We start from the raw sequence: 12500 nt of genomic DNA, 5'->3' as shown, positions 1-12500 counted from the left end.
AGCAGAATGCTAGTTAGCTGGTAGTTAGCTTATGGACGTAGCAAAGCTAACCTTTTTTCTTGTCTCCTCACTTTCCTGCGTCTCCTCGGAAAAACGTAATTTCTGGTGTTCTACGTCACTTGCGTCACGTGAGGGGCCTCCGTCACGCCAGGGGCCTCCGTCACCTCAGGGGCTCACCTGCACGGCTCCTCCTCCACCCTGTTGGCTCCACCCCCTCGCCCGACCTCACACACACACAGGAAACTGCAGAAACAGCTTTTTGTCTCAAACCTCAACAAAGACTCGTGTGTTTGTTTCTTTCACAGCCGACTTCGGCCTCTCCAAGATCATCGACGAGCAGGTCACCATGAAGACCGTGTGTGGGACGCCCGGGTACTGCGGTGAGTTCACAGCAGCAGGTGTAACAGGTGTAGCAGCAGCAGCAGGTGCAGCAGCAGGTGCAGCAGCAGCAGGTGTAGCAGCAGGTGTAGCAGCAGCAGCAGGTGCAGCAGCAGCAGGTGCAGCAGCAGGTGTAGCAGCACGTGCAGCAGCAGGTGTAGCAGCAGGTGCAGCAGCAGGTGTAGCAGCAGCAGGTGCAGCAGCAGGTGCAGGTGTAGCAGCAGCAGCGGGTGAAGCAGCAGCAGCAGGTGCAGTAGCAGGTGCAGCAGCAGGTGCAGCAGCAGGTGTAGCAGCACATGCAGCAGCAGGTGCAGCAGCAGCAGGTGTAGCAGCAGGTGCAGCAGCAGGTGCAGCAGCAGGTGCAGGTGTAGCAGCAGCAGCAGATGAAGCAGCAGCAGCAGGTGCAGTAGCAGGTGCAGCAGCAGGTGTAGCAGCAGCAGCAGGTGTAGCAGCAGCAGCAGGTGTAGCAGCAGCAGGTGTAGCAGCAGCAGGTGTAGCAGCAGGTGCAGCAGCAGGTGTAGCAGCAGGTGTAGCAGCAGGTGCAGCAGCAGGTGTAGCAGCAGGTGCAGCAGCAGGTGTAGCAGCAGCAGCAGGTGTAGCAGCAGCAGCAGGTGTAGCAGCAGCAGCAGGTGTAGCAGCAGGTGTAGCAGCAGGTGTAGCAGCAGGTGTAGCAGCAGCAGCAGCAGCAGGTGTAGCAGCAGGTGTAGCAGCAGGTGCAGCAGCAGGTGCAGCAGCAGGTGCAGCAGCAGCAGGTGCAGCAGCAGGTGTAGCAGCAGGTGTAGCAGCAGGTGCAGCAGCAGGTGTAGCAGCAGGTGTAGCAGCAGGTGCAGCAGCAGGTGCAGCAGCAGGTGCAGGTGTAGCAGCAGGTGTAGCAGCAGGTGTAGCAGCAGGTGCAGCAGCAGGTGCAGCAGCAGGTGCAGGTGCAGCAGCAGGTGTAGCAGCAGGTGTAGCAGCAGCAGCAGGTGCAGCAGCAGGTGCAGGTGTAGCAGCAGGTGCAGGTGCAGCAGCAGGTGTAGCAGCAGGTGTAGCAGCAGGTGCAGCAGCAGGTGCAGCAGCAGGTGCAGGTGCAGCAGCAGGTGCAGCAGCAGCAGCAGGTGCAGCAGCAGGTGCAGCAGCAGCAGCAGCAGCAGCAGCAGGTGCAGCAGCAGCAGGTGTAGCAGCAGCAGGTGCAGCAGCAGGTGCAGGTGCAGCAGCAGCAGGTGCAGGTGTAGCAGCAGGTGCAGCAGCAGCAGGTGCAGCAGCAGCAGGTGCAGCAGCAGGTGCAGCAGCAGGTGCAGCAGCAGGTGTAGCAGCAGGTGCAGCAGCAGGTGCAGCAGCAGGTGTAGATGCCTGTGTGTCTGCGGTGATGCGTTCGCTGTAGCTGCAGCGCTGTAGGATTCCCCAGCTTCTCCCTCTGGTGTCCCTGCAGCTCCAGAGATCCTGCGGGGGAACGCGTACGGCCCTGAGGTGGACATGTGGTCGGTGGGCGTCATCCTCTACATCCTGTGAGTCACAGGGCGTCATGTGACACTTCCTGTCCCCTCACACAGGAAACGCTCACATGACAGTTATTAATACATAATGTGCTTTATTCATCATTCATCTCTTTATTTACTGTTTTTATTCTGTCGCTTTCACTTCCTCTTTATTTCCACATTCACTCATTTATTTATTTCTCATTTTATCTTCGTTTGAAAGCTTTGATTCGACATCGTCACATGTTTTTAAAGTGCTTTCTCTTTGGAGCGGATTCACTGACTCCTTTATGAACTTATTATTATTATTATTATTATTATTATTATTATTGTTGTTGTTATTGTTGTTATGATGCTTTCTGGCTCGGTGGCGCTGACTGCGTCCCGCTCCCCAGACTCTGTGGGTTCGAGCCCTTCTTCGACCCGAGGGGGGACCAGTACATGTACAGCCGGATCCTCAACTGCGACTACGAGTTTGTGTCTCCGTGGTGGGACGACGTCTCCCTCAACGCCAAGGACCTGGTGAGTTCCTCAGCAGGACGTCCGCTTTTAGAGGGCGGGACTCGGACCTGGAGACGACGTGAAGCGTGACTCTGGACTTGAACTGATCCGGAAAGACTTGAGACTTGGACCTGATGACTTCAGAAGACCTGATACTGGACTGGGATCGGTCTCAAACGTCTCGGCTTGAGACTTGTGTTGACGATGTCAGTAGTTAATCCTCTAGTCAGTCTTGTCCCGTAGAGGACGGCGTCCCCTGGACTCGGCGGTGACCTGTTGATCCGTGTGCAGGTCAGTAAGCTGATCGTGCTGGACCCGTTGAAGCGCCTCAGCGTGCGGGAGGCGCTGCAGCACCCTTGGGTCCTGGGCAAGGCCGCCCGCTTCTCCCACATGGACACGGCCCAGAGGAAGCTGCAGGAGTTCAACGCTCGCCGCAAACTTAAGGTGAGGACGCCGTGCGAGCGCCGACCCCCGAGAGAAACCATCTGTTTTAGTTAGTTTCAAAATGAGTGTGTGTGTGTGTGTGTGTGTGTGTGTGTGTGTGTGTGTGTGTGCGTGCACGTGCGTGCGTGCGTCAACAGGCCGCCATGAAGGCCGTTGTGGCCACCAGTCGGATGCACGAGAGCTCACGGCGCCGCACCGACAGCTGCGAGATTCCAGGCTCGGGGACTTCCCGGCAGAGCAGCATGCAGCAGGACCCGCCCCCTGAGTCATCAAGCCCCGCCCCCCCAGACGAAGAGGACCCGACCCCGGACCAGCAGCCATCGCCGCCGCCACCGCAGGATGGGTCAAAGCCCGCCGAGCAAAGCGCCCTCAGCCCCTCCCCTCCACGTAGCCCCAAAGCGCCCAGCTCTGATGTCACGCCCACAGGCCCCGCCCTCACCAGGCCGCCGCTGCGGGCCGACGGGCTTCGGCAGGCGTCTGTCATCCCCAAAACCGCGCCGGTCCAACCCCGACTGCCGCAGAAGAGCCGCTCCGTGGTCGAACCCGCCTCCAGGGTCGAGGCCACACCTGCTCAGGCCACGCCTCCGAGTCCCAGCAGCCTCAGCAACGGGTTCACGCCGGGGACGGAGCCCGCCACTAAGACGGCCCACTGTCAGTGAGACGCTCCAGGGAGATATTAAGGTTCAGCTTCCACTCGCTTCTGGAGGGTTTTAAAGGCCAAAACTAAATATATTAATACAAATCATACATAAATATATAAATACATAAATAATGATTTAATGTAACACTTGATTTGATAAATTGTGTAAATGCTAAATAAAGACATGATTATATGATAACATGATATATTTCACATATCAATTGAGAAATACTTTATGTTTGACTTCATTCTATTTATATTCGTTTGTATTTATTCATATAGTGGTTTATTTAATTATACTTTCATTGATCTTTAGTGTAACTTAAAATGATATAAATAAATAACTAAATTCATGAATGAATAAATACTTACACATACATATAAACATATATCTTAAAATATTTGTAAATATCTGTACAGAAATATATAATTAAATGAATAACTGCATTATTTTATTAACACAATTCATTTATTTGAAGCATTACATTAAATGTTATCAACGATGTATTAATTCATTTAGTTTGTTCCTTTAACCCTACACATCATCACGGCGTGTTATCTTTACACACATTAAAAACATTTATTGGGACCAAAACGAAACTGCAGAACATTTTGCTTACGCTACGCTAACATGCTAACAGCTACGCGCTCTCTGAGGTTTGTCGGCTGTTTCTGGAGGCTGGAGATGCTTTCAGGGCCTGAACAACAAACAAACAAACAAACGGAGTCAACAGCTCTCGTTCAGATTCTCTAATGATTAAACGTGTTCTTGTTGCTGTGGTAAGAAAAACACCATCTTTTAATGACATCATTTTAACTCTTACATTTTATTCATGACCTGGTTGATTTTATTCAACTCGACTGAAACCACATCCTCATTCATGAACCAACCCAGATCCTCATTCATGTACCAACCCAGATCCTCATTCATGTACCAACCAACCACATCCTCATTCATGTACCAACCAGATCCTCATTCATGAACCAACCAGATCCTCATTCATGTACCAACCCAGATCCTCATTCATGTACCAACCAACCACATCCTCATTCATGTACCAACCAGATCCTCATTCATGTACTAAATCAGATCCTCATTCATGTACCAAACCAGATCCTCATTCATGAACCAACCAGATCCTCATTCATGTACCAACCAACCACATCCTCATTCATGTACCAACCAGATCCTCATTCATGTACCAACCCAGATCCTCATTCATGTACCAAATCAGATCCTCATTCATGTACCAAATCAGATCCTCATTCATGTACCAACCCAGATCCTCATTCATGTTCCAACCCAGATCCTCATTCATGTACCAACCCAGATTCTCATTCATGTACCAAATCAGATCCTCATTCATGTACCAACCCAGGTCCTCATTCATGTACCAAATCAGATCCTCATTCATGTACCAAATCAGATCCTCATTCATGTACCAACCCAGATCCTCATGCATGTACCAAATCAGATCCTCATTCATGTACCAAATCAGATCCTCATTCATGTACCAACCCAGATCCTCATTCATGTACCAAATCAGATCCTCATTCATGTACCAAATCAGATCCTCATTCATGAACCAAATCAGATCCTCATTCATGTACCAAATCAGATCCTCATTCATGTACCAACCCAGATCCTCATTCATGTACCAAATCAGATCCTCATTCATGTACCAAATCAGATCCTCATTCATGTACCAAATCAGATCCTCATTCATGTACCAACCCAGATCCTCATTCATGTACCAAATCAGATCCTCATTCATGTACCAATCGGATCCTCATTCATGTACCAAATCAGATCCTCATTCATGTACCAACCCAGATCCTCATTCATGTACCAAATCAGATCCTCATTCATGTACCAAATCAGATCCTCATTCATGTACCAAATCAGATCCTCATTCATGTACCAACCCAGATCCTCATTCATGTACCAATCGGATCCTCATTCATGTCCCAAATGTGTCGTTGGTGTTGGTTTGAGCGCTGATGAAACATCGGGGATCGCTCTGAGGACACGACTCTTCTTATCACAGGAACATTTGAAGGAGGACGTTTGCGACCAGAATGAAACTTGAAAGCCCTCTGGATGCTCCGCCTCTCTCACTGCATCCCACAATGCAAAGCGCCGGACGGTTCAGCAACGATTTATCACTAAAGTCGCTTCTGAGGACGTTTTTTACTTAAACACATTTAATGTTTACACAAATGAAACATTTGCTGTGACGTTTTCAGACCTCGACCTCGAGGCTTTTCTTCTGCTGACGGACGCTTTAACAAAGTGGGTCGGTCAAAACACGGAGATTCATTTTGGTCGTAAACTTTGAGCTTTAGAGATGTTCAGATGGAGTTAGCCTAGCTTAGCATAGAGACTGGAGGTGGGGGGAAACAGCTAGCATGTGGTTTGTTGGCGGGTGGATACAGTGCTGTCAGAAGCTGCTCGCTGTCCATAGTTTTGGGACGAACTAAAACTTCTTCTTTGGTCCAGAAGAGACGTTTCTCGGACGCTCAGGACGGAGCTGATTGTATTTTATGGAACTTTATTAAACACGTCTGCACGAGGAGGAGCGAGAGAGAGCAGCTTCTCCTTCTGCGTCTCTTCCAGCGTCGGAGGCGTCAGACTGAGAACGCTTTTTTATCCTTTCTACTCTTTACCGTCGACTCCCGCTGACGTCGTCCTGCAGCCGCGTGAGGTGGTAGATCCAGTGTGTAGTTCAGTGGCGTGTTGTGTTCGTGAGCTTCTAGTAAAACTCAGCGTTGTTTACACTTTTATGATGATGATGACGGTGACGGTGGTGATGATGGTGATGATGATGATGATGATGGTGATGATGATGATGATGATGGTGATGATGGTGATGATGATGATGATGGTGATGATGATGATGATGGTGATGATGGTGATGATGATGATGATGATGGTGATGATGGTGATGATGATGATGATGGTGATGATGATGATGATGATGATGATGATGATGGTGATGATGGTGATGATGATGATGATGATGATGGTGATGGTGATGATGATGATGATGATGATGATGATCAAGATGAGGATGATGATGATGATGAAGATGATCCTGATCCTGTTTGTACATATTCTTGTGTTAAGTGAAGACCTATTGCTCGCCCAGAGACCCGGTCGTTGCTCAGACCCCCGAGAGAATCTGACCTTTGACCTCAAATTAAACCCTTCATCTGATCTGGAACCACACGCTCTACCTCTCTCTGTACAGGGGCTTCCAACCTGATCCAGACCGATCCAGACTAATCCAGACTGATGCAACCTGATCCAGACCGATCCAGACTAATCCAACCTGATCCAGACTGATCCAGACTGATCCAGACCGATCCAGACTGATCCAACCTGATCCAGACTGATCCAACCTGATCCAGACTGATCCAGACTGATCCAACCTGATCCAGACTGATCCAGACTGATCCAGACTGATCCAGACTGATCCAACCTGATCCAGACTAATCCAGACTGATCCAACCTGATCCAGACTGATCCAACCTGATCCAGACTGATCCAAGCTGATCCAACCTGATCCAGACTGATCCAACCTGATCCAGACTGATCCAACCTGATCCAACCTGATCCAGACTGATCCAACCTGATCCAGACTGATCCAACCTCATCCAGACTGATCCAACCTGATCCAACCTGATCCAGACTGATCCAACCTGATCCAACCTGATCCAACCTGATCCAGACTGATCCAACCTGATCCAACCTGATCCAGACTGATCCAGACTGATCCAACCTGATCCAACCTGATCCAGACTGATCCAGACTGATCCAACCTGATCCAGACTGATCCAACCTGATCCAGACTGATCCAGACTGATCCAACCTGATCCAGACTGATCCAACCTGATCCAACCTGATCCAGACTGATCCAGACTGATCCAACCTGATCCAGACTGATCCAACCTGATCCAGACTGATCCAACCTGATCCAACCTGATCCAGACTGATCCAGACTGATCCAACCTGATCCAGACTGATCCAACCTGATCCAGACTGATCCAGACTGATCCAGACTGATCCAACCTGATCCAGACTGATCCAGACTGATCCAACCTGATCCAGACTGATCCAACCTGATCCAGACTGATCCAACCTGATCCAGACTGATCCAACCTGATCCAGACTGATCCAACCTGATCCAGACTGATCCAGACTGATCCAGACTGATCCAACCTGATCCAGACTGATCCAGACTGATCCAACCTGATCCAGACTGATCCAACCTGATCCAGACTGATCCAACCTGATCCAACCTGATCCAGACTGATCCAGACTGATCCAGACTGATCCAACCTGATCCAACCTGATCCAGACTGATCCAGACTGATCCAACCTGTTCCAGACTGATCCAACCTGATCCAGACTGATCCAACCTGATCCAGACTGATCCAACCTGATCCAACCTGATCCAGACTGATCCAACCTGTTCCAGACTGATCCAACCTGATCCAGACTGATCCAACCTGATCCAGACTGATCCAGACTGATCCAACCTGATCCAGACTGATCCAACCTGATCCAGACTGATCCAACCTGATCCAACCTGATCCAGACTGATCCAACCTGATCCAGACTGATCCAACCTGATCCAGACTGATCCAGACTGATCCAACCTGATCCAGACTGATCCAACCTGATCCAGACTGATCCAACCTGATCCAGACTGATCCAACCTGATCCAACCTGATCCAGACTGATCCAACCTGATCCAACCTGATCCAGACTGATCCAACCTGATCCAACCTGATCCAGACTGATCCAACCTGATCCAGACTGATCCAGACTGATCCAGACTGATCCAACCTGATCCAGACTGATCCAGACTGATCCAACCTGATCCAACCTGATCCAGACTGATCCAGACTGATCCAACCTGATCCAACCTGATCCAGACTGATCCAACCTGATCCAGACTGATCCAGACTGATCCGGGCTGATCCAACCTGATCCAGACTGATCCAGACTGATCCAACCTGATCCAGACTGATCCAGACTGATCCAGACTGATCCAACCTGATCCAACCTGATCCAGACTGATCCAACCTGATCCAGACTGATCCAGACTGATCCAACCTGATCCAACCTGATCCAACCTGATCCAGACTGATCCAGACTGATCCAGACTGATCCAACCTGATCCAGACTGATCCAACCTGATCCAGACTGATCCAGACTGATCCAACCTGATCCAGACTGATCCAGACTGATCCAACCTGATCCAGACTGATCCAGACTGATCCAGACTGATCCAGACTGATCCAACCTGATCCAGACTGATCCAACCTGATCCAGACTGATCCAGACTGATCCAACCTGATCCAGACTGATCCAACCTGATCCAGACTGATCCAACCTGATCCAGACTGATCCAACCTGATCCAGACTGATCCAGACTGATCCAACCTGTTCCAGACTGATCCAACCTGATCCAGACTGATCCAGACTGATCCAGACTGATCCAACCTGATCCAGACTGATCCAACCTGATCCAGACTGATCCAAACTGATCCAGACTGATCCAGACTGATCCAACCTGATCCAGACTGATCCAACCTGATCCAGACTGATCCAAACTGATCCAGACTGATCCAGACTGATCCAACCTGATCCAGACTGATCCAGACTGATCCAGACTGATCCAACCTGATCCAACCTGATCCAGACTGATCCAACCTGATCCAGACTGATCCAACCTGATCCAGACTGATCCAGACTGATCCAACCTGATCCAGACTGATCCAGACTGATGCAACCTGATCCAGACTGATCCAGACTGATCCAACCTGATCCAGACTGATCCAAACTGATCCAGACTGATCTAACCTGATCCAGACTGATCCAGACTGATCCAACCTGATCCAGACTGATCTAGACTGATCCAACCTGATCCAACCTGATCCAGACTGATCTAGACTGATCCAACCTGATCCAACCTGATCCAGACTGATCTAACCTGATCCAGACTGATCCAGACTGATCCAACCTGATCCAGACTGATCCAGACTGATCCAGACTGATCCAACCTGATCCAGACTGATCCAACCTGATCCAGACTGATCCAGACTGATCCAGACTGATCCAACCTGATCCAGACTGATCCAGACTGATCCAGACTGATCCAGACTGATCCAGACTGATCCAACCTGATCCAGACTGATCCAGACTGATCCAACCTGATCCAGACTGATCCAACCTGATCCAGACTGATCCAACCTGATCCAGACTGATCCAACCTGATCCAGACTGATCCAGACTGATCCAACCTGATCCAGACTGATCCAACCTGATCCAGACTGATCCAGACTGATCCAGACTGATCCAACCTGATCCAGACTGATCCAGACTGATCCAGACTGATCCAACCTGATCCAGACTGATCCAGACTGATCCAACCTGATCCAGACTGATCCAGACTGATCCAACCTGATCCAGACTGATCCAGACTGATCCAACCTGATCCAGACTGATCCAGACTGATCCAACCTGATCCAGACTGATCCAACCTGATCCAGACTGATCCAACCTGATCCAGACTGATCCAGACTGATCCAGACTGATCCAACCTGATCCAGACTGATCCAACCTGATCCAGACTGATCTTACCTGATCCAGACTGATCCAGACTGATCCAACCTGATCCAGACTGATCTAGACTGATCCAACCTGATCCAACCTGATCCAGACTGATCTAGACTGATCCAACCTGATCCAACCTGATCCAGACTGATCTAACCTGATCCAGACTGATCCAGACTGATCCAACCTGATCCAGACTGATCCAGACTGATCCAGACTGATCCAACCTGATCCAGACTGATCCAACCTGATCCAGACTGATCCAGACTGATCCAGACTGATCCAACCTGATCCAGACTGATCCAGACTGATCCAGACTGATCCAGACTGATCCAACCTGATCCAGACTGATCCAACCTGATCCAGACTGATCCAACCTGATCCAGACTGATCCAACCTGATCCAGACTGATCCAGACTGATCCAACCTGATCCAGACTGATCCAACCTGATCCAGACTGATCCAGACTGATCCAACCTGATCCAGACTGATCCAACCTGATCCAGACTGATCCAGACTGATCCAACCTGATCCAGACTGATCCAACCTGATCCAGACTGATCCAACCTGATCCAGACTGATCCAGACTGATCCAGACTGATCCAACCTGATCCAGACTGATCCAACCTGATCCAGACTGATCCAACCTGATCCAGACTGATCCAGACTGATCCAACCTGATCCAGACTGATCCAGACTGATCCAACCTGATCCAGACTGATCCAACCTGATCCAGACTGATCCAACCTGATCCAGACTGATCCAGACTGATCCAGACTGATCCAACCTGATCCAGACTGATCCAACCTGATCCAGACTGATCCAGACTGATCCAACCTGATCCAGACTGATCCAACCTGATCCAACCTGATCCAGACTGATCCAACCTGATCCAAATCTAAAATGATTGTTTTATTATTATAATTATTATTGTTATTAATATTTTTGTGTTTTCTTCTCATTTCTTCGGTTTTGTTTTTTAAAATCTTCCTAAAGTGAAATAAAAGTTCAGAGATGAAAACAGAATTATTAATAATCAGCTGTGAACATTAAATATTAACCACAAACTTCCGTTCAAATGTTTTTTTATTTCACCTCAAAGTTAAAAAAGAGATTCACAGACGACCAATCAGGAGCGTGCGTCTCAGGTGGGCGGGTCTAAGACGATGACATCATCATCAGGGCCCAGTATTTCAAAATTTGTAATCTGGATCAGAATAATCCGGATAACGAAATCCTCCTATTCTCAGTCATGGATCACGGTGATCCTGCTGACTTTATCTGAGTATTTCAAAACACAGGCAGGGTGGATCACCGTTATCCCTACCTGGCCGGATACGGATTTCCCAATCTCAAGTCTCCGCCTCCGGGATCTGAAACATGGTGGACTACTTCATGAAAGGAGTAGCAGAGAGCCGACTTTCACGTCAAAAGTGTAAGTTAACCGTCGTCTATTGTGTAGCGGTTTTAATACCATACGAACGGCAACCAACACATCATGCAAGCCAACTATTTGAATTGTCACCTTATTAAAAGCAGGCCGTGGCGATCTCTAATTGAGACGCGGCCGTGCTAACGGGAGCTAACGCGGCTCCATTGACTTGTGTGTTAAGCAGCTAGCGGGCTATCATTAGCGGCTATCATTAGCGTCACGTCATTTGCAACACGGCAGATTTACAGTATAAGCAGGCTGCATTGTGTACAGACCTGCTCAGTGCTTAGAAAACACAACGCAACACAGTTTGAGTATTAACTACAAGGTTTGTTCAGAAGGTTCAGAATGCTACAGTAGCCTAATGCTGGTGATGATATCATGTTTTTGTGTAGGCTACATAAACACAATTTGGGATTGTGCATTAAGATACTCATACACCTTCTACCTTCAGAGTCCACTCACAGCCATGGACCACTCAGCTACAACAGGGTGAGTGCTGGAAATCCTTGAAAATGCTTTAATTGTATTGATACATTTAAGACTTTCAAGTAATTGGAGTTTGAATAAAGTGCTTGAAACTGCTTAAATTTGTAATGGCATTACTTTCATGGTATTGGTCAGTGACACAATTAGAAACATTTCTTCATCCTAATTCCTCTCCAACATTGGTGAGAGCTTGTTTTTTTTTGCATTTCACTACACTGTTTTTAAACCTTGGTTTTAGCTTTGCATGTGACCAATAAACTTATCTATCTACCACATCAGGCACGGGGGCGAGAGCCAGAGCCAGAGCGACGGCGACGGAAGAGGCATGCCGGGGATGAGGAAGCCTATGAGAGGCTCCTCAAAATGGAGACCGAAAGGGCAGTCAAACAGACTGAACTGGCCAAACGGCAAATTAAGCTGACGCTGCTTCAGCAAAAAGAGACAGAATTATTTTGTTGGAATAAAACTTTGTTCGGACCCTGCATTCCTTTGTCTTTCTCTGTTTTGGTACATGCAAGTTACAATGTTTGGTGAACT

At 48.8% G+C, this 12500-nt stretch overlaps 1 protein-coding gene and 1 long non-coding RNA gene across 2 annotated transcripts in view; both read left to right on the top strand.

Moving 5' to 3' along the window:
• LOC310966745 (calcium/calmodulin-dependent protein kinase type IV-like) overlaps positions 1-3557 on the top strand; it is a 15633-nt gene extending 12076 nt beyond the window's left edge. Inside the window, exons 7-11 of the mRNA XM_083940619.1 lie at positions 306-380; positions 1787-1862; positions 2228-2354; positions 2625-2777; positions 2915-3557. Of these exons, the coding sequence (XP_083796745.1) occupies positions 306-380; positions 1787-1862; positions 2228-2354; positions 2625-2777; positions 2915-3436 (953 nt within the window). The 3' untranslated portion in view covers positions 3437-3557. The remainder of the gene's footprint in view (positions 1-305; positions 381-1786; positions 1863-2227; positions 2355-2624; positions 2778-2914) is intronic.
• Positions 3558-11254: 7697 nt separating this feature from the next.
• Positions 11255-12445, top strand: LOC310966755. Its single transcript, XR_014593850.1, has 3 exons — positions 11255-11477; positions 11929-11966; positions 12243-12445. It is a non-coding gene; the product is annotated as an uncharacterized lncRNA (long non-coding RNA).
• Positions 12446-12500: the final 55 nt, after the last annotated feature.

The sequence above is a fragment of the Echiichthys vipera genome, assembly GCF_963691815.1.
Source record: "Echiichthys vipera genome assembly, chromosome: 3".
In the NCBI taxonomy this organism is placed as follows: Eukaryota; Metazoa; Chordata; class Actinopteri; order Perciformes; family Trachinidae; genus Echiichthys; species Echiichthys vipera.
This window is presented reverse-complemented; position numbering and strand designations above follow the sequence as displayed.